Here is a 26540-nt window from a genome sequence, read left to right as displayed (position 1 = left end):
ATGCCGGAGAGCGGGCAGCTGAAAATAATTCATGGGACTGTCCCTGAAGAGAAAACAAGGCAGTGCTTATTTACCTGTGCAGGCAGCAGCTTTCCTGCTGCTCAGAGGGAGCCTTTACAGCTTCTGTGATTTGTGCATGCACGCTGTGATACACAAAATACAGTCATGTGTGCAGCAGGTGGGGTTTTATAGCTGTTGCATCTCTTGTGATTTCCAGATCGTATGTGGTTGTGTATGGGTTAATTTTTTTAAAGTAAATTACCTACCAGCTCAGACTGAGATGTAATGTAAATTTTGAAATTGCTAGTAACAAATGTTTGGCAGGTCAACTTTTCTCCTTGGTGATATCTTTATAACCTAATGCTCGAACACTGTTCTTTAACGAAGTGTAGGTTGCTGTGTAATTGGAAGTTTCTGTTGATGAAATGAAGGGAGGCATCTAGTTTAGTGCCACTTTCCTTAACCCAGCGGTGCCAGTGCAGCTGACAAGAGTGGAAAAAGAGAGCAGGAAAGGTAGCAGACAGGCTTTAAATACCCCAGGGAGGCAGATTTGGAGAGAAAGGAGCCAGATTGCAATCACTGCAGTACCTGTTAACTTCAAGAGCACCTTGACTACTACTGGGCTCCACTAGTTTCCCCCCAAAGAGGAGTTTTGCCTCTCATCACAAAAGAAGAAAGGGGAAATACCACTTCGGACCTTGGAACAGTTACATTGCATAAGAAGGATTGATTGGCATTTTTATTTATTGTGAAATGTTCAAGATATTGTAAAATAATTCCTAGTCACTAGAATAATTGCAGCTGGCCTTGCAAAGTGCTGCATCTATTGGTGCTCTGGTTTAATTTTCATTGCAAGGTGTCTTGTCCCGTACTGCAGGATACGGCTTCTCTAACGCCGACAAGAGCAGCAGCACTTGTGAGGCTTTGCTGGGGCCTGGGGCTGAGCTGCCGTTCTTGCAGTTGGAGGTATAAGCAGAGAAATAGTTCATCCTGTAAAGCTCTGCTCGGCTCTTACAGCAACCAAGCTTGCTCATCAGCAGAAAGAAATCCCTTCGGAATGCTTTGGTGAAAATCGCGTAGAGAAATGGATTTGCGCAGGAGTTGACAGGGTAAAACAAAACCAGCAAAATCTTGGAGTTTGTCACTGTGATGAGAGGTACTTTAAAGGCAGCGGATATGGCGAAAAAGGAGATGGGGGCCATGCAGGTAAAATCCGTGAAGATCAGTATTGCCATTCTCTTGGCGACCTTGGTATCTTTATTGGCAGCTACAAGCTCTGGGTTCTGAACAGCTATGTAAATCTTAATGTAGCAAGCACAAATGACAATGAAGGCGACAACGTTGAGCACTAAGATCAGCAATATGTAGGCTTGGGAAATACTCGTTTCGATATCCATGGGTAAACAAATGCTGACCTTCATGTAACTGCTGACCCCGAGGAGAGGCAGCGCTGCTATGAAAATGGAGAAGACCCAGCCGCCGAGCATGATCGGCACGGCGTGCCGCAGCCGCAGCTTCCGATCCAGCTGCATGGCGTAGGTGATGGTGTGCCACCTCTCGATAGTGATCACCGTCAGCGTGTACACCGAGAGCTCGCTGGCAAAGACGGTGAAAAAGCCGGCAGTGCTGCAGCCGCTGCCCGTCTGCCAGTCTATGGCGTGATTGTAGTACTGGCCGCTCGTCTGGGCGTCGACAGAAGCAATGAGCAGCAGGTAAAGTCCCATGCAAAAATCGGCAAAGGAGAGGTTGCACATAAGGAAGCGAGGAACGGTGAGCTTGTAATGGCTCGTTATGAGAACGAGGAGTACGGTGAAATTGCCAGCAATGGCAAGGATGTTTATAAACCAGATCAGGACTCTGAGAAAGCTGTATCCCAGGATGTCTTCGCAGGGATTAAATGCATCTGGTTCCGGAGTGCACGTGAGTATTTTAGGTTGACAAAAGTCATACTCGAAGTCAAAGCCGGTCATTTCACTGTCATCGAAAATGGCTGAGTAGCTATAAGGAGAGGTTTCTTCATCTGTTGCAAACGGGTAAATGCTCTTTTCTGCTGACCACAGCGATGTGTTGTAAGAGTAATCTCTGTAACTATTTAAAAAAAACCCCACAAATAGAAGTGAACTATTTGTTACAGGCTGCTCACACTCTTTTGTAAAATACAACAGATAACACTTGTTTTAAAACAATTAGTTCCTACATGTGTTTCTACAGGGTGTTGACATATCATGAAGTTTTCTAAGGATGCTTTTTGTTTGGGTAGCAGCCTTGGGGAGCAGCAGAGGTCATAATCACATCCACAGAAATGCTTTCTTACACAACTTATTTGCAAGTATTTCATCTTGATTGCTTTGGAAGCGAGCCATCTTTCTCATGCTGCTAGTACACTGTTCAAACTGCAGTAACATTCGAATTGATGGATTATAGGCTTGATGTATATAGGTCTATCAGAAAGTTATAGAAGCCAAACTAAAATAACCTAAGGACTTTAACTGTGCAACCTTACCTCCCCCAGGAAATGAAATTATCAAAGTCCTGAGACTACATATGACTTGGGAAGCGATGAGGAATTTGATAGTCACAGTACTATAAAATGAGGACTAGAAGTGCACAGTTAACTAATGTCAGTGGCTAGGATGATCTTTTGAGGCCCCTTCCAATCCCTAACATTCTGTGACTCTGTGTGAATATATTAAGTTTAGACTGGACCCAATGCCTAATTATAAATATTTCTACATGTTTAAAACAGACCTCTCTAATCTCCAGGTCATCAGTAGTGTGGGGATAAACAAGCACTGTCGCTTCAGATTCCCTGCCAGAACAGGTACCTATTTGCAGAACTATCCAGAAATATCCATTCCAACTGTGTCTGGGCAAACACTCAATCTGCAGTGTGAGACCTGGAAAACATCTCTATGGAGGACAACTCTTCAGAAAACGGGCAGCTGTGGGATAACTTAAATACATGCTTAAATTTCTGCATCTACATTAAACTATTTTTCTGGAGCAGGGTCTTAACTGGAAAATGAAGCTGAGCTGCTTTTCAGCTGTTCCCATTGGGCAAATAACTTTCCAGTCCTGTTATCCTAAGTCTTCTCCCTGTACATGAAAATATGCCCAATGTATGCCTTGCTGCTTCTTGCCTGAGTTAAACTGGTAGAGCAGGGAATATATTTAACTCTGTTTACTAATAAAAAAATGTTTGTGGCTTGCTGTGAGGCCATGCAAACATGCTGCCATGTGCAAGCTGTTTTTTTTCTTCTAATAAGAGCTCAGGACTTTCAGCTGATTCCTGCTGTGGTTCCCAAACTTTGCAGCTCGCAGCCTTTCAGCCCATGAATCATGACCTTACTTTCATTTGCTTAATATAATGTCTGCTTGGAGAATTGCTGGTATGGGGATTTACCAAAGCAAAAAGCTTCAGGAGCCAATAGGCTGGGCAGACTATTTAATGCACAGTAGGAGTGCAACAGATGGTAATCCAAAGCAGGCGATTACTCTGGTGTAGGCACTGGTGATTTGTGTGATCATATTTCTCACATATTTCATTACACAAGGCTGAATAAAACTAAAGAGCAAGTGTAGGGCACCTCATGAATCAACCACCAAGATAATGTCCAAGGAAGTCAGCATCCCAGTGAATCAATCACACGTGGTTGTTTTTAGCTGTTGGAATTTTGTGACCACAACCTTTTTTTTCCTGGACACTGCAATGCTCTGACCCCACCTCATGGCTGAAGAGAAGTCCCACGGTCTCCCTTTTAGCTTTAGAGGGATGGAGAGTTGCAGAGCCTCAAACTTCTCTTTTAAATACTGGCTTAGAGCCTGTGTCATCCAGCATGGCCAACACCAACAATTTTGATTTTAGCCTTTCTCACTGTCCTGCTGAACACCGTCAAACAGAACTGTGATGATAGGGAAAGACAGATTTAGAAGAGGTAAACCAATTGCAGGGGGTCATCAAATTTCTAACTCAGGGGCTCTATTTCTACCATGGAAAACTGCTGACATACAGACTTCTAATTATCCTTTCTATAGGCAAAAAAAACCCCACAGTAGCAGTCCTTTGAATCACACAAATAACTACAATTATCTCAGGGCATGAAAAGCCTCCATGTAGGACGTTAACTTTCTTAAATATTTAATCATGGCTTTGAAAGTCTTTCAAGAATTCAGAAGAGAAGCTGGAGTGAGTAAAGCTTATGAAATTGTTTTTTTCCCCCTTTGCTTTTTAACATCAAAATCACAAATCTTGGTTTAATGACCATAAAATTGCCACTGTGCAACTTGTAAGGGCGACTAGGTCGGCAGCAAAAGACATGCTTTTTTGGAAAAAAACCACATGAACAGCAGGGGGGCAAGGTCTGTATTTGCTACTTCCAGCATCTGTAAGCAGAGAGGTACTTACATTATTTCATTTGTTGGTTTCCTCACGGTGCTTTCGCACACTTTGGAGAAGTTGTCAAAAATAGAAAGCAAGGAACTTTGTCTGAAAGAAGGATGAAAAGAAAGTTGAGTTTCAGTCTGGATTTTGGCCAAGTTCTCATCTTCTCTGCAAGGGATCTTCACAGACACATAAGGTAAGCCAGAGGTGGCCTCACAGTAGTGTGAACATTCACGTAGAGCTCTAGAAGTGGGGAGGAGAAGGCTTCAAATACTGTGGCAATGGGCAGTACCTCATGGGGGGATAAAAGGATGGTGTTTCAGCTTGGTTATTGTTTATGATGTATTTTTGTAGTGAAATAACTTTAGTTGGAACTAAAGTTATTGCCTCGTGAAATATTGTATTGAAGTGGGCCAGGTTCTCCACCGGTATGAATGTTAGCAGTTATGCCTGCTTTTAGAGAAGTGCATGTTAACAATAGCTGGGAAGCTCACCTGGTACTCCCTTTTCAAAAACTGTTTGGGATCTGGAGGTAGACCTCACATGCTGGAAGAAAAGCAATTTGAAAAGTACAAATTGAAAGATGACCTATTTGGGAAAATCTCTGGTTCTGAGGCTTTGAAAGGATGAGCCAGGTACTCTGCCAGGGTGAATGGAAATGGCTTTGTGTGATCTCATTGCAACAGCAAAAGAGCGGCAAAACCACTGCGCTCTTGTGTGTACTCCTAAGAGAATCAGATACTTGGAAGCTTATAGAAAGTTTTATGTATAATGAGAGAAATTAGGTTTTAAGATGCCAATCTAAGCCCCTATGTGATGCTTATAAATAATGGGATGCCAACAGAAATAGGCAGGTTTTTTGTAATTTTTTTGAAGATGTGGTATAACCTGCTTCCCCTGCCCCCTTGCCATCCCTCCCCCATTCAGACCAGTGGAAGAAGGTCCTGGGGACTGAATCCCACATTCCAGCTCTCTTACATGACTCAGGGAATGAGCACACCACAATTGTACCCCAGAAATCTCAAGAGTATTTGGTCTGAGGACTATCATTTCCCTAATGCCTGTGATGCTGACTTAAGTGACCCTGCTTGCCCAGTGAGATACATGCAAGACCTTGTCCCTCTATCTCACTGAGCAGAGTGTGCCACCCATAGGAATGAGATATGGGGCAGTAAAGACTATGTGGGATGACTGTATATAGGGTACAGGGCAAAAGAATGGGCTAGGAGACAGAAACAGGCTGCAGCTGGGTGACCATGAGAATACGTAACCACACAAAGACTTCCGTGCAACCTGGGAAGGTCTTGGGAGGTCTCAGTCTCTGTGTCCTTCTGCTGTCACCAGTAGATGGCAAGGTGTCCTGGTTTTGTTAAAAAACAGGTTTCTCTTTTAGTGAATTTGCCTGTCAGCTAAAGCCTTCATATTAGCTGCATTTTCCTGGAGAACCAGATACATGTTGTGGTAAACACAGCAATGGAATGCGAGGTTATTGATAACGAATGGATGGACATCTCGCGAGAGGGGCAACGAGAAACTGGTGACCAAGAAACTGACCAACTGAGTATGACATCCCATTCACGTGAATACTTCATATAAAAGTGGGAGATTACAAGGATCTCATCCCTTTTTCCCTTTTGCTTATGGCCAACATTAGGAGAGGACTTTGCGAGTCGTCCCTGCGAACTGAGGCCCAGTGAGAGACTGAATCCAGCTCCGGTTGGCTGCAGAGTCCAGTCCAGGACTTTGGGTGCTGGCTCTGCAGTTGCTGGGACTTTCAAGATTGGTTTTGTACATTTTGTATTATTTTCTCTATTCTTATTAGTAGCATTAGTAAAACATTTTTAATTTTTCCAACTCTCTTCTCTCTGTCCTTTCCCTCCCGATCGCCTGTCCTGAGTGGGAAGGGGGAGAGGGGGGGCTAAAGGGTGAAGTGGAGGGGGAGAGGGGGTTAACAATACATCTGCCAGGGTTTTATTGTCACCCCGCAATCTAAACCCTTGACACAAGGAAAACAGCCAGAGATCTGCCTCTTGTTCCTCTGCAGTAGCTGGTCACATAGAAGATACAGCCCGTGACTTGTACGGGTTTTTCCAGCAGCTGGGGCTATGCAGATGGGTAACGTGCCAGCGCTGCTCTGAATCCTGCTGTGCCCCAGTTAGTTGGGCAGCACAGCTTCCTGATTTGCAGTTCTTTTTTAAAATTTTCTACTAAAAAAACAGTCACCAATTATAAGAAAGTGACTAACTAAAGCATCCCTGTTTTTATAGAGTATGATAATGTTGCAAACTCAAGCACCTGAAGTTAATATCAGAAAAGTAGTTGTCTTCATCAGAATAAATAAAACTTTTTTTTTTGGTCCCAGAGTTTCTTCTGCATTGAATATGCTCAGAGACTTAATCTGGGACAGAATCAGAGTTTAGTAGCAATGGAAACCCTTGACTGTAGGATATTCACTCTACTCTTGCTGAAGCAGGAACCACTTAGTAAAATGATGTATGCCAAGAAAGCATAGCATCACCCCTAATTTTACCCTAAAGAACTGAAATCTACTCCTGCCTTGGCAATGCAGTCCTGATGTGATGGCATACAAGTTGCACAGATCAGGCTTCCCACAAATGACTGCTCAGTACGTCTTTTCTGTAGCCTTCGAGACAGATGGGAAGCAAGGCATCCTCATAGCCTCAACTAACCTCATTTGGAGTTACTTTGGCTGCCTAAAGCAGTTGATTTCTTTGAAAAAAAAAATGCTGAAAAATTAGTTCCCGTTGTCTGAGATTGACCTCCCCGAATTAGCAGATACAAAGCTCTCTCTAGGCCATGGTTCCAATAGCGGGGAGACCAATACTGTCTATTGTTATCTGAAACGACAGGGACTAAACCAAATAACCTCTTTCTGCAGGCTTCCTAATTTTGGTGAGTAATTGAAAGCCTGCCTTTTCTACTAGGCCATCATATAACCTGCATTAAATAAGCTACATAGCTAAAGGCTATTGATGGACATCTATCTTCCAAGTAGGATTTTTAATTGAGATACCGAGAAAAATATAAGCTTTAAGCAAACTCAGAATAATGTTCCTGCTGGCAGATCCTGGCACAGAATGGGATCCATTTCAGTTCTAAAATAAATGGAGGTAATTTTCCTGGCTTTAGCAGAGATCTGTTGTTTTGTGTGAGGCCTTGCTATGTACCACAGCTTCCTTGTAACTGGAATAAGGATAATCAAACCTTGTGAGCTGAATAAAACTGCATTGCCATTTTGGAGCTTCTGAAGTATTGCAATACAATAATGTGCTATTCGTACTTACTTTTCTGTCCTTAGATTTCGAAAAGCACAGCAGTGGCTGGGATATGTTAGAACAGCTTCCAGAAGATTGCTGAATTTAGCTAGTGGTGGCAGTCTCTTTAACGAGTAAGATGACGTTGCATTTAAGACTTGAACGGCCTCGAGCCCATAACTAGGCAGGGACTCCAGCGCTGTGTAAGAAACATCCCTGTGAAATAAAGGAAGTATTATCTTTTCACATGTATACAAATACCACTGAAGCGTTGATGGTAGGTAACCGCAACTCGGTTTTTGACAAAGGCCTAAATCTGCAAAGCTATTTCAGCACCTGATGCCCAGCTCAGAAACACAAGAGCAGTGGGGTAAGAGCATTCCCGCCACCCAGGAGCCCCAGTGAGGCAAGGAGCTCGCTTCGTTCTGGGGAAACCAAACCCCATTGTTGCAGGGGATGTCCCTGACTTCTCTGTTTGAAAGTCACTAAGCATGGAGCAAGGGATGGCTCTTAAGGCCAGAGAAAGTGGGTGAACGTGACTCTCCAGCCAGCTAACAAGTACGATGCCCTCATGGCTCTCTGCTTGGCTCTGAAGGGCTGTTCTAGGTGTTTTAATTAAATGGTTATTAATTAAAACACATAAAATAATCCATCATTTTTGCCAAGACAAACTTAAGCGCTTTGGCTTTGAGTAACTTTAGAGGAGTGTTTTTCAAGTTGGGTAAGGAAAGGCCATTGACATGACTAAGGATTTTCGGAGTCAGGCTGTTAAACAGGGGGAAAAAAGGCTACAATTGTGAAAGTGATATTAGTAATGCCATGTACTGTAAAGCAGCAATAAAAGGAACAAAATGGCACATGCAGCTCATAGTGCTATTTATGGAACCACCCACTGGGTTTTATTGCACAGAGTTACAGCCAGTCCAGCCCTCCAGTATGTACTTGATTAATAAAGCATGAGGATGATAATAATGTGTTTTATTCAGCACCGGCTAATAGTATGCAATCAGCTAGTTCAGCTTTATGACCAAATTCTAAAATAATATGTTGTAAAAACATACTCATCCTACCAAAGAGAAGTTAGTTTGCAATGTCAGAACGTAAGGCACGGGAATAGAATCAGGAGGATGTGACACAAAGTAAAGGCCAACATATCTAAGAGGCAGAGGTCAATACCAACACTAGAACTGGCTGATACACATTTGTCATGGTGCAAACTGAACCTTCCACCCTGTAATTTCATGACATCTCATTGACATATTTCCATTTTATAAGCAGAGGGTAAGAGATTATGTTTTCTTCCAGACTCAAAGCCTGTGTTTGCTGAGATGATGCAGCCCACGTAGCACATCCAGGTTCCTGTGGGACACCTAAAAACCCAGGTAACGGAGCAGTGGGTACTTACAGGACATCTGGCCCTATGGCCCCTCTCAGGGCGTCGTCGTGTATCCACCTGAGGTTCTTATTGTCCTTCAGGATTCTGTGGAATCGAACATTAAGTCTCTTTACATCTGTATTTTAAAATAACCCTTTTTTGTTTTCTTCTTTCTGTCTATTTCAATCCTTCCTCCCACCATAGTGGTGGTTGTTGCAATATCTGGCCTGGGAGCGCTTGAGTTTCTCATGAGACCTTTCCTTCTGCTGATGCCACCAGATCACTGTAATCTATGCTTAATTCTGATAATTTCTAGTTTCTTCTGACTTAAACCAGGAACCAATCTGGTTCCTTCACTCCAGCAGCATATATAAATGCAGCGAAAGTTGTGTCTAAACCAAGAGGCTAGTCCCAGAGCCTGCGAGAGGGATCTAGAAACTGTTGATGTTTCCAGATGTAAAATGTAGGTTTGGGCTATGGTTTCAAGATTTCTACTATTGCCGCTAAGTTTAAGAATGTATTAAATTTTGTTAAAAATTATGAGATTTTTTAATAAAAAAACTGCAGCATTCTAAGGGATGGCATTTGAGGAAAAGCAGTAAGCACTGCAGGATTAACAACAGAGTCGCAATGATACTGAAATGTGCAGTTTTCTAATGGGTATCAGAAAATGCAAGACGCAGCCCATTAAGCTGAAGGAAGAGCCTCTGACTGTACTTGAACTACTGTTTACTGTTTAAAAAAATATGGAGGAGGTGAAATGTACTCACAGTTGATTCAGCTTTGTCCCATTGAAGGCATGGCTGTGGATGTCTTCAAATCCATTTTTATATAATTTCCTGGGGATTAAAAAAAAAAACACGCAAGGAGAAAACATGTAGAAAAGATGAGACTATGTTAGGTACTACAGGTTTAAACTTTTAATGCTACATTCATTTTAATGAAGAGAGGATCTCACGTATAAATAAGTAACTATTGCATGATTTACGTTAACTCTAAAATGAAGATAAAATTGCAGCTTAAATTCCCTAAGCACCTTCCTGTTTAGCTGTTGAAAAGAACTTCTGCTACATACAGATCCTCCTTCCTCTGAGGAGCTCACCTGTTCCTGCCTTGGGCTGAGATCCAGAAACAAGACATTATTGCAAGTAGGCAGACAACAACCTGGAGGCAGAAGACCTGGACTTTGTGGTCTCAGCACATGCAAATGGAAGGCTGCCAGGGCTAGAGAAGTGTCAGGGGGAAAGCAACTCTAAAACAAGAGGGTGCTGGTAGATTGCAGATCCTCTGCAGACAAATCTTGCAGCACCCCAAGAGAGAGCTTTGCAGAGAGGCAGGGGTGAGTTGTGCATCATCCAGGGGTCAGGGAGCTACCAGCTCCTCCAAAGCAGGGCTGCTAAGCTGGGTTCGTGCTGCAGAAACCTTGCTGTCCCCTGTGCTGCACCACAGACACTTGGTGCCACATTGAGTTCTTCATTCTCCACCCTGTGACCAGATGGCTGGGCTCTGCTGCACTTGAGGTCCAGCTCTCCTTTGTTAGGAGATCTAACCTATGAGTCCGATTTCCCTGAGGAAAATCCATTTCTGATATTAAGTTCACGTTTCCAATATAATTTCAATATTATCATTTGTATATAGTACTTTTTCTTTAATATTAATCCCTAATGGAAAATGTGGTGAAGTTTATAAATTACACAAATTCTCTGTTGCTTTTTCACTTGTTTTTGGGAGAGCAGAATCTGGGGCTATGAAATGTGCTCCCAAGAAAAGCTGGAAGTATGGGCTCCAGAGCGCCTGGCTACAACTGATGCGAGAAGGTATCTATCTCGGCACAATGCTGAAATAAGTGATTTCCTTAAAAAAACATGAGGATATGTAGGATCAGTTTCCCCATCCACATGAAACACTTACTGTTTGAAAGACTGAATTAGCTATTTGTAGCGCACAGTATTACTTCAGGTTGACTTTACACCTTCATACATGGATAACTTGTGTTCCACCAGACTGTGCTGCAATAACCAGAATTATTTCAGCTAATTACAGTTAACCCCATGGGGTGGAGTTAACATGTAGCTCTAAAATTAGGAAGCTGCTGATAAGGTAGTTATTTTCTTCTTGTGGTGAGCTCTCTATCAGAAAAGGATGGGAGAAAATTATCATTAGCTGTTTCCAGACTGATTTTGACTCCCATTTAATACACTTTAGGGCTACAGTAAAAATTTTAAGGACCTTTCTCCATCTCTTGCACATTAATTTTCTTGCACCACTAACAGAAAAGTAATTTTGCTGAAGTTACTTAGAGAACTTGCTGGTAGGAAAGAGGCATATAGGATGAAATTATACCCTAAACTAAGCAATTGCTCCTCTTTAACATTCAGTGGAGTAGTCTTCAGTCACATTTATGCTCAGCTCCTCTAATGGTTGCAGAAGGTATTGGTCAACACATTTAAAAAAAACAAAAAAAATCTCTATTGAAATTACTGTGATGCTGGCAAATCAGCCTGACGTAGTGCCCAATCTAGTCAACTACAGCACTTGCTTGTGTGCACAGCTCATTTGCAGGTGCAAATATTGATGGAGTTTTGTGAGGAGGTTTTGGTACATTCTTGTCTCAAGGCCAGGCTCTCCATCTGGATGTGTGCTGCCTTTTAAATATCAGTCTGGTCTGCAAAGGTTGGCTTTACTGGCCTCCAAATTGGTATTTGTATCTACAACACAAAGTAGGTGGCCTGCTGCTGCCCTCTGTTGCTCAGCTGATCCCACCTCAGGAGACCTCAATTCCAGCCCTGTCCTACAGTGAGGCTCAGTCTGTGTGTGATTCTTCTCCTATTTCAGCACTTTATAGAAGTCTTTGTGAAGGCAAGAGTCCTGTGGAATCCACACGTGGTTCTTGCTGTGCTGACAGATAACATCTCACTTTGGCTTTCTGCTGCTTTTTGCATCCCTTGAGTGGGGCATCTCATTTGGCATCAAACCAGCCTGTCTCACAGGTGGCTGTGCCAATGAATCCACAGTTCCCTAAAAGGAAAGTCTTGGTGGGGAGACTATGGGAATCAACATAATCCGAGTCAAGTGAAATCAGTAAGAACAAACATTGGTACTTTGTACCTCATCTTTGGAGGGAACCTGATCCGTAGTATCCACCTGCTTGGTCCCTGCAAACATTTTTTTCAGGAAACTGCATCACTGAGGGAAGGAGAGAGACCCTGGCCTCCAGCGCAGCTTTTAGAATTTACGTCCTGTTGATAGTACTTTTAAAAATGGTGTTGCATGGAAGATGAGGATTTGGATTTCTTCTCATATTTTCTTTCCTATGTGAATTTAGCTTTGGGATAATACCCTGCTCTTCAGACTGAAGAACACCTCTCTATTTCCTAAGCGTTTCAATTTAACTCATAATACAGACATGTATTGTATGGGGCTTAATTTCAAGGTTTTTAAACAGTTGAGCTGCTCTCCTCAAGCTGAAGTGTTATCTTCACAGAAGGAACTGCAGCTAGGACTGTTTTACTTACAGTGTCAGCGATTCATTGTTCATCCCCTGGAAAGCATTTTGTGGTATAGTTGTCATTCGCAAGTTATCACAGAGCTCCCTTTGGGATTAAAAAGAGACATTTTTGTCAGTGATCCAGGAACAAGATGGAAAGACTCCCAGCTGGGTTAGGTTGGGTCGCTACTTACAAAATAAAATGAGCTTCTAATGAGAAGATCTGTGTCAGGTCTGGAAATAGTCTTAATCCAGTGTTACAAATGCTCCTAGAGAAAAGCATAATTCCTATTTACAGGAGAAAAGATTACCAGAGTGGATGCAACAAGAAGCCAACTTGGTAGGTGCAAGTTTAACAATGTATTAAAAGGTGACAAATTTTCAATTTTTGATTAGGCTCCAATTGTGTTTGTAAGACCTATAAAAATTAAGTTTGTAGTATCCTCAAGCAGTGCCCTGGAGAAGCAGCGTATGTTACGTCTACATTAAGCACAAAGAAGAGATTTAGTTACCCCTTTTGCATGTTATCTTGTCTATCTGAGAGCTTTATTCTAGAAATAAGCACTTAACAGAGCTAATTTGCAGACTTGACTACTGGTTTGTCCATTACTACCAGTGCCTGGGCTACTTTATTTTCTTGCCTATTTAAAGACCCCACTACTGGTTAACTGCCCATTAGAGGTACTGTGAATGATATACGTACTTTTAGTGTACCGTAATGCGTGAAAAAAGAAAAAAAGTAAAACAGAAAATAACTTTTTCTTACAAGTATTTTAGCCTTGGAAGGTTTCTGAAAGCTCCGTCCTCGATGTGCAACAGGTTTTTTGTGTTCAGGATTAATCTGTAATGAGGAAAAAGTATTTCAGTATTCGTTATACGTTTGGGAGGATCCTGAATTTTGCTAGCCATTGGCCTTGTCAGAGAACAGTCAAGTGCAGAACATGACAAAAGGCTCTCCGGCTGCACACAAACTTTCTGCAAATACACTGTGAGTCCATTTTGAAGCACTGTTGGTAATTGGTAATAAAAGTGGCTTGTAATTGTTGGGTAGCTGACAGAAGGTGATGGCTCCCGAATTCTCTTTGTTCACTGAGCTGAGACAATTTGGATATCCTGGTCACTGGTGGGAATTAGCATTTTGCCATCATCTGGTGGTTCCTTGGTATAGTTTTGTGCTCCTCACTACAGGAAAGACATTGAGGTGCTGGAGAGAGTCCAGAGAAGGGCAACGAAGCTGGTGAGGGGTCTGGAGCACAAGTCTGATGAGGAGCGGCTGAGGGAACTGGGGCTGTTCAGCCTGGAGAAAAGGAGGCTGAGGGGAGACCTGATCGCTGTCTGCAACTGCCTGAAAGGAGGTTGTAGCATGGAGGGGGTTGGGCTCTTCTCCCAAGTAGCAAGTGATAGGACAAGAGGAAATGGCCTCAAGTTGCACCAGGGGAGGTTCAGATTGGATATTAGGAAAAAAATCTCTTCACGGAAAGAGTGGTCAGGCACTGGAAGAGGCTGCCCAGGGAAGTGGTGGAGTCACCATCCCTGGAGGTGTTTATTACAAAAGATCTGTGGATGAGGTTCTTAGGGTTTAGTGCCAGAATTAGGATAATGATTGGACTCTGATCTTAAGAGTCTCTTCCAACAAAAATGATTCTATATGTGTTCTGGGTTCACAGCGTGTCTAACACAGCGAGCTTCTGCTTTACTGCAGGGCCTCTGAGGCACAAGCCCACTACCATCACGGTGATGGTGCCTCCAACTGGTGGTCTTGGGGGTGGGGCTGAGCAAGGAGCCTGAGCTCTGCGCATCTGTGTGCATGCCTGGTCCTTGCCCTGCAATCAGATCCCTTTGCATCATCCTGTGTCTCCATCATATTAATGAGGCGGTTCCTCAGATGGTTTAAAATGTTAGAACACCACAGTCTTCATTAGATCAGTGGCTAGTAGTACCAGATGCCTGCTTAGATCTGCATGAACTGGGAGATGGAGATAGGTATGTGAGAGGGGGGTGTTGGTCTCTCCTCCCAGGTGACAAGTGACAGGACTAAAGGAAACATCCTGAAGTTACACCAGGGGAGATTTAGATTGGATATTAGGAAAAATTTCTTCACTAAAAGAGTTGTTAAGCACTGGAACAGGCTGCCCAGGGAAGTGGCGGAGTCACCATCCCTGGAGCTGTTTAAAAGATGTGTAGATATGGTGCTTAGAGACATGGTTTAGTGCTGGACTTGGCAGTGTTAGGCTTATGGTTGGACTCGATGGTCTTAAGGGTCTTTCCCAACCTAAATGATTCCGTGATTCTGTCATCTGTGATATACTGTTTGCTAGCAGGTGTTCAAAAAATGGGACAGAGCCTCTTAATCAAGGAGCACTTTTTGTAGTTGTACTATTTGGTAAACCTATCTGTTTGCATGAAAGCTCAATAGCCATAACCCAGCTACCTCTCTATGCAGTTTTTACAAAATTCAAAGCTTTTAGCCTGTGAATTTGCAACAAGAGTTCAAATACAAGAATGCAAATGAACCTACCTGCCCTGATTATCCATTGAAAGTGGCCTTCAGTGCAGCTTTGGACACTAAACCCTTCTAATGTGATGCTTGTAAAGCATTCAAGGTTCAGATAGGTTTTCTTGCTAGTTTCCTGTAGCTCTTTAATGGTCTTGCTCAGCTTTTTGGTTTTGGCAAATGAGAAGCTATCCATAAACTGTAGGTAAATGCATTGGTCAAACCTTTTATTCTGTCCCTAAACTCACCACTGATTCTAGTGGAAGTTGGACCCAGTCTGAGGCGGACAAATCTTTATCTCTTGCTTATCTGAGCAAGTAACTGGCTTCAATGGAGTTCATGTATAAGGGAAAAAAAAAAGATGGATTTGTCCTCGCTCAGTTGCACTATTTTTAAGCCACTCACTGATCATGCTGCGCGAAAAAGGCAGTAATGAGATATTGAATCAGATTTATGGTTTCCAATTTCACTAAATATTTCAGAGCATTCTCCCAGTCATTGCTTTAACTCACTCTCTCTCTCAGAGGCCTGTACTATGCAGGTCAAATTTAAAACGGGTACATGTTCTGTTTGACTGATATTTTAGTGCTCAAAAGAAAAGCTATGCATACTAAGCAGATGTATTTAAATACTGTAGGCCTTTAAAAACTGCATCTTCAAAAAGGAAGATTTTTCTCATCTGTTGTCATCTCAAATTACTTCCCCGCTTAGAAGGCTCGACAGTGCTGGCAGAAGTAGACACAGAGCTCCACTCCCATTGTGGAGCTCACTGAAAGCAATGGGATTTCTACACATGGATGTCTTTGCAAGATTTAGATCTCCAAGGCTAGACCTTACAGAGTGCTCACTATTTTATATGAGACTTTGGAGAGAAATGTTTCTCATTATAGATCTAATCCAAAGCCAAGCAAAGTAACAGAGGAAGATCTGGACCAAGAATGCTTCTCTGGAGACCCTCTTTACTCTTTGATGATCCTAAATCATGACATAGATGCTTTTCTTTAACTGATGCTTACATTTCAGACAAAGTGGGAAGGCTGTCAAATGCACTTGCTTCTATTCTCTCTAGGGAGTCACTCTGAGAGATTTCACTGTAATGAAAAGGCAGACACAAAGCAATACATTAATGGAAAAGATACCAGAAATCAGCTTTCACCTTCATATTTACTTCTTTTATACACAGTTGTTCACCCTATCCCCTACCCCCTCACAACCCCCACTTCAGTTCTTGTTTGGCAGCAGTGTCTGTTCATGTTTCCCCTCAGGCACAGAAGCATAGAACACTTTGGGCTGGAAGGGGCCTTCAAAGCTCATCCAGTCCAACCCTCTGCAATGATCAGGGACATCTTCAACTAGATCAGGTTGCTCAGAGCCCCGTCCAGCCTGGCCTTGAATGTCTCCAGGGATGGGGCATCTACCACCTCTCTGGGCAACCTGGGCCAGTGTTTTACCACCCTCACTGTAAAACATTTCTTCCTCATGTCTAGTGTGAATCACCCCTCCTCTAGTTTAAAACCATCACCCCTTGTCCTATTGCAACAGGCCCTGCTAAAAATTCTTTCTTATAGGCACCTTTTAGGTACTGAAAGGCTGCGATAAGATCTCATGAGAGCTGATGCCAGCAGGGTTTGAGAGAGACCAGCCTTTTGCTGTCTTGGCAAAGAAGTATGCCAGCCCTTTGGAAGTATCTCTAACAGCCAATCTCCATTTGCCCACAAAATTGTAGGCAGGGTAGTGGCTCAGGGCCAGAACCAATGTAAAGAGTGAGCCTAAGCCTGTGAGCCTTTTGCTTTTATCATCGGTGTTGTTTAGTGAATTTATTTGCATGGGTAAGGATGTAGATCATGTTCATGGTGCTTCATACACTATTATTAAGTCATGATGATGGTCATCTAATCCACTAATGTAGAAATACATAAATATGCATTCAGTGCACTTTATGAATAATATTTGGATTTAAATGCCTTTTTTATTCCATACATGCAAACTGAGAGGAAGTGGCTCTTTTTCACCACTACACCAACCAACATGACTGTTTTTGTAGGCACTGTCAGATTTTGATGTACTGATGCTCTTATTCAACACATGTATTAAGAATAATGAATGCTGAGCATAGAGAAAAAGAAAATATACTTATTCGATGACTGTGAAGTGCTTCCTAGATTAAGACTTATGGGGCTACACAAAACTGACTGCTGAAAGTAAATATTCATGCATATATAGGGTAAAAGTCTTCCAAACAGTGTTTTCTCTTGACAGAATTGACTGGAAGGGCACACAAACTGAACCTAAGATTATACACTGTCAAGAAAAACAATATTTTTCTAAACAACTGGAATGCATCTGCAGAATCAGAGCCAGTGTTATCATAGTCCTGAGAGTTATCTTATTGCAATTGTAATTACAAGAAAACAAGGATATAAAAACCCTTAGACCAGAATGAATTGGTTTCTCATTTGTAGTGGCAAAGGTGGATGTGCACTAGAAATTCTATATTAAATGTATATAAATTTCTTACAGAAGTATTCATTATTTTTTCCATAATCAGAATTCAGTGAGATTGTTATTTTTGGTATTGCACGAAAGAAAAATGGATGAAGAACAAGTGGCCTGCTGAGTGCCTGATCCTTAAAGACTCATGGGCTGGGAAGGATCAGTGTCTGGTCACAGAACTTGAAGACTCTTTCAGGTCTGGGGTCTGAAACATCATCCTTCGTGTTGCTCACTGGCTCCCCATTTATATGTGTTCGAATGAGTTATGGCAGTGAGAATAATTTATCATCTGATTTGCAGATGGTGCTGAGTTGCCAAATAGATGATTTAGAGATTTATAATTTAAAAATATGCATTTTTCAAAGTAATACTAAATCTCAATAAAATTGTGAAGTGTTCTGTAGATTTACTTCAGACAAACAGATCAATTTCTATGCTGTTAATTTGAAGAGATACATTAAAGGATGCAGGCAAATAAATTAAATTCTCTTTATGGAAGAGAAAATATCAATTAACAAAACATTCTCTGTGAAGAATAGTATATGCATACAGTTTGGGAAAGTTTAGCCTTAAGTCACACAGGTAGGAGAAACTTTGTAGATTTCAGTTGGTCTCCCGTCTGAAAATGATAAATTCTCATTAATCATTAAGATGCAAGTGATTGCAATAATACAGTGCCATTGGACTGTACTGTAATACTTTACTGCAATGGAATACATGCAGCAGAGTTTAGCTTATTTTCTATTTGCTAGAGTTACAGGAACACATAAGTTTATAATTTGAACAAAATTGTTTAACCAATAAGCACTAGAAGCTAAACTAATCCAGTTGATTCTATTCAGGCATTGGCATTACCCTCATCCTTAAAGTCTTTGCCTTCAAAACTGAACCACAAAAGCGCTTCCTACTTTCTCTGTTTCCTTGAAAATAAATTATGTAACATCTAATATATATTTTAATATCTGATGCACTATGTGCTCTTCACAGGTGAAGAGAAGTACAAAAAGTGCACCTTGAAAAGAAAGTGGTGTAGTTTGTACTGTTTCTTAGGTTCTGGAGGAGGTTATTCCCCTATTCTGCATTGCACTGGTGTGTCATCAACTCTGTGCTTTAGAGATGTGCTGGTTCGACTGAAAATGAGTTAATTTTCTTCATGCAGTTAGAAACCCTTATTTTTTCATAGCCAGCATGGTCATTATTTGGACTTAGTTTGAGAACAAGAGATAACACCCCTGCACAGAGTTAATGTTTTAATTGCTCTGGTCTGAGCGCCAAGGATGTTCTGAGTGCTCTGCCCACAGGTGTGAGGCATCGAGGAAAGGGGCCAGAGATGGGCCAGAGCTTGACTGACATCCACACTGATCAATAAGAGTATTCCATCCCATTAGCATCATGCTTCATAACTAAGGAGAGTAGACATCTTCTGTCTCTTTCTCTCTCAGGCATTTCTCTCTCTTGCTCTCTCTCGGGCATGTTTTTTTCCTCATACGTTCTTTCTTAGCTCTTTTTTATTTAGAGCCAGGGGAGTTCGGTTTGGGACGTTTAGTTGTGCCTTTTGCCATTTTGCAGAGGCTTCTGGGCTTTTCTGCCTTTTTCCTCTTTTCTTCTCTGTTCGGGACCAGGGCGCTGCTTCCTGGGACTGGCTGCTCAGTTGTGGACAGTTTGTGAGGAATTGCCTTGAGTATCTTTTATTTCTATTTTATATATATATATAAATCTAGTAGTGCATTGGTATTTTGTTATTTTATTAAACTGTGTTTCACTCAATCCAAGTTTCTCCCTTCCCTTTTGATTCTCTCCGGTATTGGAGGGAAGGGAGTGAGTGAGCGGCTGTTGTGGTTGCATTGCTAGCTCAGGTTAAACGACGACAAGAGACCACTCAATGCAGACAGAATAAAAAAATAGCAAATAATGGAGACTCAAATGTGCCATCTTTCAGCTAGAATCACAGAAAAAAAGGTTGGACAAGCCTCACAGTGTGAGTCCTTGACATAAAATACATACAAAATCAAGGGAGGGGAAGCAACGCAGACCCAGTGTGCAAAATTACAGCCCTTCTAAACAGAAAGATCCAAAAAAGGGTTCAGTCCTACTGATCCCCTGCCAAGCTTATATTTCAGTGCAAAACACCAAAGAAATATCTTATTTGGGTACTACATAAATGTATTATCACAGAATGCCACAGCTATCATGGCAGAGATAAAGTGTTATGATAGAAATCAATCTCCTCTGCCAATCAAAAGCACCTGTCATCAGTTATTAAGCTGTATCCAGTTCTCTCCAACACATTTCTTATGTGATCTGTTAAGCAACTCCAGAAAGTCTTATCTTTTCAGAGAATCTTTTACATACGGTTTATAAGAAAAGAAATGCTATGTTATCTTTCCCCAGTGTCTTTTTCACCAATACTATGTTTTAGCAACACATTTCCACATTATTGTAAAAAGATTTTATTCGGGATGGAGGTTTATGATAGATTTCTAGTGATAAATTAAGGAAAAGCCTGTGAAAAATGTTGTCAACTTACATGATGAAAGCATCTCTAAGTCCTTCAAATGCATGTGATGGAATCACTTTTATAGGCAGGTGAGTAAATAATCTGAAAAAAGAACAGAGGGAGGAAGGGATTGTGAGGCACAGGGTTTCCTTGTTTACAGATTGTACCATTCTGGTGAGCAGAAAAACAAAAAAACATAAAGCCATTTTATTTCACCTGCAGTTCTTTGTACCTCTGGAGCCTGATCCACTTACCATTCATCTCAGTTAAATGGAATTCAAAGGATATCGGGTCAGTTCCTCAACAGCCTAAATTTAAGACTAATCACCATCAAATCAATAATAATCGTAACCTATTAAATAAAATAATAACCTCATGGAAGTGGTCTGCTCCATTTACAGTCAAGGGAAGATAAAGGCTTATTTAAAGTTAGTTCTGCAGAAAAAATGGCTTTCATGTAAAGCTTTTTCTCTATAAAACAGTATCTTTGCATTCTCTGGATCATGTTCTCCTCCCAGCAGTATCCCTGTAACATTGCAGGGTTGCACCCTGAATTCATTGGGAATGCACTGGCTGTGTACAAGTGTAGAAGAGATCTGAGTCAGGCCTGGTATGGTGAATTTTTTGGTTTTCTCTTTTAATACATTGCATCAGTGTGGCTGGTTGATTAAAAGCAAGTGTATATTTTCCATTTTAATTTTTTAATTACTTTTAATGAGAAGTTAATAACGATGTGGAAGACAGTGCTGCATTTTACTATTCTGCTCCACATCTGAATCAGAATACTTTTTACCAGCCAATTTATCTAGCCATGACCACACTCTCCCTGATAAAGGCCACAGGAAAATATTTAACATATTTCAAGACGTTATCTCTGTGCAAACAGATAATTGCTCCATTTTGTTTTATAATTACAAATATCTAGTCAGAGACATTTGTTTCCCATCCTTAAACCCCCCTCAAGGCTTTTTTACTGAAATGTGTCTGTGCTATTCATATAACCTGCTTTTTTTAAAATTTATCGTCATAATTCTTTATCCAAAGACAATTAAAAATGTTCTCCAACTTTTATTATATATGTATACTTTATATGCATGCACATATGTCATGCCAACACAATATAATGGCAGGCTGTCACACATACATATGTCTTGGGGTTACAATTCTAGAGGTACCAAGGAGCCTGGAAGTCAATTCCTAGCTATGTTCCAAATAGTCTGTATGATTTGGGGCAAAGCATTTAGTTTCCTTGCACGTTGACTCCCTGTCAGCAAACTGGGAATAGCAGGTCTTCCCTACCTAATAGGGATGTTTTTGATGCTGCTGTGATTGGGTCATACCTGTCTCGAGATGGATGCTGGCACGTTGTGTTGCGTGTGAGGTTTGGTTAAATCTGAAATGAAATTAAATCATGTGTTTTGAAAAAATGTATTTGCCCCTGAAGGGACAGAAGGGTAGAGATAATCCTATAGTAAGGCTTAATACTCCAAGCCAAAAAGAAAACAACTTCAAGAAGTAATAAAAAGTAGAAGCTGAGAAATTCCTGCTCTGTAACTCTGGCAGCAGGAACCTTCTCATAACTGCACCATCAGCTGGGTCTGCTTCCAGAATAAACCAGGCCTTTTGTGAAACTGTTTGCAAAAAGTATTATCATTTACAAAAAAAAGGAATGTGCCTGAAAGTGCAAAAAAGTAAAACCAGGTCTGGCTTTTAATGACATCAAAATCTTCCACCCAAGAGCCTCCTACCCCCCTGTGATGTGCCGGTGAGCAGTGTGGTAGTTGTAAATTCCCGTAATTCATGGCTGAGACTGACCTGCTGAAGGCCTTTGGCAACAGTGCTCTGAGCTGAGACACCTCAGCTGGGCGATTAAATTTAAGTGGGATGACCCAGCACTTTTAACACGTACTGTAGTTAAACTGCATGACAGCAGTTAATCCATTCTGGATTTCAACTTCATTGGTTTTTGTTTTTTAATTCTCATGAGTTCACCTTGATAGCTGGAACTGTGAACTCATCTGCATTGACATTACCTCGTCCCATTAAGCATCTCACCAAACAGCAAGAACAAAGGAAAAAGGCAATGCATAATCAGCCTTCTCTCTTAATCCTCAAAATACTGGTGTAGCATGCATAGACACTTCCACATTGACAGAAACATTTAAATTCACCAAAAAGGTAAATGTTCCCATCCCTGTTCCTGCCCACTGCACCTGAAACCTTGCCTGTTTTAAAGGGAAACGTGTTCATTCAGATGTCTCTATACTTAAAATGTTTTGAAGAAGACCCTTTAGCTTGCTGAGCACAATCCAGCCTCTGTATATAAGCATTTAGGTTAACAGAGTTTTGAACTGCTTGTTGCAGGATTAATTTTTTCCAAAGCGCCGAGTAAAGCGAGGCCTTATCTCATATGTTGAAGTCTGTGCTATTGAACATGACTGATGTCTTTGATAGCACACAATGAAACTCAAGCAGGTACTGGCAGGAATTAAATATTGATTTCTTTCTGAGAGCACTCAGATTGTGACACTCAGATGTGACCAGTTATTCATCTCTAACAGCTGAGGAAGCCTTTGTCAAAAAGAAGAAAGAACAAACTGGGTTTTACAAAGCTACAAAGCCTTTATACTTCTAACCTGCCCATGCTACTAGCCAGATTTCTGTAGCTCATGAAAGGACGGATGCATCCATCTTTAATACACATTACCAACACTGTTTTGAAAGAGTGTTGTTAGTTAAAGCCTGAACTTTTGCACTTTTAATAAAAACGGTAATGTTTCTTTCATAGTTAATACGTCACAACTTGTATGCTTGTACTCCCTCCTGCCATTCAGCAGCTGACAATACCGCAGCTCCAGGTAACTGCAGAGCTTTTCATCCTTGGAGAAGGGATGGACAGAAAGGAGTGGGGAGCCAGCCAGCCTTGTTGGCATTCACCAGCCCTTAGCGTTTCTGTAAATCAAGCTGGGTTTTCAAGGTACATAATTCTAGGCAGTAAGGTTTGAAATGGCCAGGCTAAGTATCTGTAAGGCTATCCAAGAACATTGGGAGAGACAGGACCAGTGTGTAGATTGATCAAATCCTGTCCTTGTTTGGTAGCTGAAATACTGTCCTCTCTTCAGCTAGCATTTGTTTCCTGTATTTTTGTTTTGAAATCATAGAGTGGATTTTTGACAGGGATGATTGTCTTCCTTTTATTACGAATATTGGGGCCCGTAGGGACCATGAGAGCTCTGGAGAGATCTGGAGACCAGAAGACTGCAGGACCATTGGAAGTCCTCTACATGAAGAATCAAAGCCCAAGCCCACTCACACTACTGGAGAAAATCTCTGTATCACAGAACTGGCCCTTTTCAAAATGCGATTAGTTCAACTGATAAATAATAATAATAAACTAAAAAAAAAAACACAGAACACAGTCCTTATAGCAATAGGTATGAATGTGTTATGTAGCTGGGTTGCCTGTTATATATTAGTATCTCTATTTTATAGGATTACTCATATTTCTAATGCCCCAAAGGTGAATTCGTGCTGGGAGTGGAAAACATCTTATTCTGTGGTGTCCTTGGCCTTAAATCAGAAGGACTGGGAGTACTGATTCAAACTAAGACTGAAAGCACAGCATTTTCCTATAGTTTTTACCAGCTTCTGGGGGCAGCGTAAAGAGTTGGCATGGAGTTCTAAAGCCCTGTGTATCAGGCATTATCTACCTGAAATGTGAACTATGGTGCTGGATATATCACACAAACAGCCAAAGAGTACTTTCTGCTAGGTGGTGACGGGTGAATATCCCAAAGATGCAAATATGCCCGCGGTGGTAGAACTGTCTACTTGTTCAGTCTTTTGTCACAAAGCTTTGGACCTGATGCCTGAAATTAATTGTGAGCCACTCACACTACTGCAGAAACCCTTCTCCCCCCACTCCCCAAAATTATTAGTGCGCTTGCAAGCATTGCACTGCCATTCCGCTGGTGCACACAGGTACTGATGTGACTGTGAAGGCACAAAAGAAACTTTGTCTTGCTTTGTCTCTCTTATAAGGAGCTGTGCGGGGGAAGAAGACTGCTGAAAAGATATTGGTAAAGTACGGAAAGAGAGGAAGTCAGTAAAATGACAAAGCTGGAAAAACAGTATGAGGTAGACAGTAAGAGAGGGGGAGAAAAAGAGTAAAGAGGAGGGAAAAAGCAACAGCTGAGTGGGTAAGAAGACACTAGTATGAAAATCAAAGGAAGAGGTGAAAGGAAAGCAAATAAACTTGAAAAATAACTCAAATAGAGTAAGAATACACATACACCTGTAGGTTTGGAGACTATGTTCATTAGTATATCTTTGTAATTGTCTGATGAAGTTTTCCATTAAAAACAAACACCACAAAACCCCAAAATACAAAGAAACTGAAATTTAACAGCATAGTTTCAGATTCACTATCAATCAGGTTGGATGTGGCCTGGAAGTAGAGGCTGGACATACCTGTGTAAATGCAGACTGAAAAACAGAAAGATTTTTTTGACACCCGAGTGTAAATATTTTCTCTGCAGAATCTTGGTTGAATTATTTTCTGACTGTAAAGCTGGTTTCTACAGCCAGCCTAATAGCTGGACTTTGTAAATAACTGTATAGTTTAAATGTTATATTAAAGGTTGAAAGGGAAAAAAATCTTCCCTTATTTTTGCCCGTAATCTAGTCTTGTTGATTTGAGTGAAATGTAACTGGCAGCAGCCATAAGCCCATTATCTGTCTTAACCTGATCACTGAAGTTGGGATGTGATTTCTGCTTAGAGTGACAGATGGTAAAAAGAAAAATAAAAGTGTAAACCAAAAAATAAAGAAAATAATCACATAAGTTTAGAAACATGCTTGTTGCAATAACTCTGGAGAATCCCTCCAGCATCCACAGGCTCTGCTTTCTCTGGCACTAAGGAAAAACAGGGAAATGGGGAGAAAAAACCTCAGGATAGAGATGTTTCTAAAAACTGACTTTGGAGGAAGGATTCACATGGCTCTAAACTACTACAAATTAGTATTTCTTGCTTCTATCAATTCTTGAGTTAGGGAGAAAGGAAAGAGGAGACCAGGGATAGTATCATCCCTGGGGAATTTCAAGAGCATATTAAATTTACAAACAAAATTGCTGAAAATTAAAAACACTGGCTTTGTTACCAAAAGGGGAACAATAAGAAAACCCCAGCTCAATTCTTCCACAGATAACCAAAGGATCCCAGAAACAACAACTGTGCTATCTCTTGGTCGTCTAATCCCATATTTTGACGCCATGATTGTTTAGATCAGCATTGTGATAAAGCCCTTAAACAACACAACACTACTTGAATACCTACATCTATCAACTATTTGGTTTGGTCTACTAGATCATGAGTTTGGAGCATGGTGTGGGAGTGGGGTAAAGGAATAAGCCTCTGATTCCCTGTTGTTACAATTTAATCCTAATTCCCAGAGGAGCATTAGGCAGAAGGATATGATGAACCAACCCACAGAGATCTGAACAGCTCTGAAAACTCACAGCAGCTTTTTTACTGCCAGAGAGGGGAAAAAAGATAAGCTACTAACTTGTCAGTGAGTTGGACCCTGAGAAGAGGCAACAAGCACTTCTAGGAGGATTCTGATGCTTTAATATAGGGGGCTTTAAATTGCATAAGCTTTGGGAGAAGATGCTGGGAAAAGTCAGATTTGTGAAAGAAAAAACAAACTCCAGAACTGACAGAGGTTTTATGACCAAATATCGACCTTTTAATCAGGTTTCTTTAAAGCTACCTAGGCCACTACAAGGCGCTATTTTTGGAATAGGAAAGGCAGCTTTTGCGTGCTGCCACGGCAGGAGAATAAAGTTCAGACAACCGAAGCACTTCTGTCACCGAGGCTGGCGGCATACAGCAGGCGCTTTTGAGAGTGCAACACCTTGCTCATCGAGAAAACGTCCCGAAAGGACGGGCATCTTCTTCATGAGGAGAACACCGCTGCCTCCGGGCTCCCGCCGGACTCCCCACGGTCAGGCAGCGCACGTCAGGCTGCGAAACCCGCGAACAACTTCAGCCCCGACTACACCACATCTTCTCCCCTCAGCGGGATGGGCGACTCCCCAAAACTGCCGCCGCGCCGGCAGAGCGCACGGCCGGGGCGCCGGGAAGGGCAGCGCTGCTCCGCGGTGCGCGTACTCCCCCCGACCCGCGGAGCGGACGCGGAGCAGGAGGTCCTCGGCACCCCGCCCGCTCCCCCGAGCACGTAACAGCATGTCGTTCCCCCCCCCCCAACTCTGGCCAATGCGCCCCGCGGTACTTACGCGCGGGCGGGCGCGGGGAGCGCCCCGTGCGGGGGCGGCGGGCAGCGCAGGGCGCCCTGGCTGCAGGCGCAGCGGTGCGGGCAGTGTCCGCCCGCCCCGGGCAGCAGCGGCGGCAGCAGCGGCGGCAGCAGCAGGAGGGCCAGCAGCGCGGGGACCATGGCCGGCGCGGAGCAGCTCGCCCCTCGCCTCTGCCCGCCCGCAACCCGCGGAGCACGGCCGGCGCCCCCAGCTCCTCCCGCCGCC

At 42.1% G+C, this 26540-nt stretch overlaps 1 protein-coding gene across 2 annotated transcripts; it reads right to left on the bottom strand.

Moving 5' to 3' along the window:
* Positions 1 to 722: 722 nt before the first annotated feature.
* LOC136099408 (lutropin-choriogonadotropic hormone receptor) lies at positions 723 to 26540 on the bottom strand. Of its 2 annotated transcripts, XM_065833588.2 has the most exons (11): positions 26298 to 26539; positions 20033 to 20104; positions 16029 to 16103; positions 13285 to 13359; positions 12713 to 12787; positions 12547 to 12624; positions 9802 to 9870; positions 9062 to 9136; positions 7687 to 7872; positions 4406 to 4486; positions 723 to 2088 (listed from the first exon to the last, which is right to left on the bottom strand). In XM_065833588.2, the coding sequence occupies exons 1-11, from the start codon at positions 26453 to 26455 to the stop codon at positions 840 to 842; spliced, it is 2193 nt and encodes a 730-aa protein (XP_065689660.1). In that variant the 5' UTR covers positions 26456 to 26539; the 3' UTR covers positions 723 to 839. The 2 variants fall into 2 exon arrangements, with proteins under 2 accessions (XP_065689660.1, XP_071661992.1); XM_071805891.1 differs by lacking the exon at positions 16029 to 16103 and having other exon boundaries at positions 26298 to 26540.

The sequence above is a fragment of the Patagioenas fasciata genome, chromosome 3, assembly GCF_037038585.1.
Source record: "Patagioenas fasciata isolate bPatFas1 chromosome 3, bPatFas1.hap1, whole genome shotgun sequence".
Taxonomy (NCBI): Eukaryota; Metazoa; Chordata; class Aves; order Columbiformes; family Columbidae; genus Patagioenas; species Patagioenas fasciata.
The sequence above is the reverse complement of the archived record's forward strand: the minus strand, read 5'-3'. Positions and strand labels throughout refer to the sequence as shown.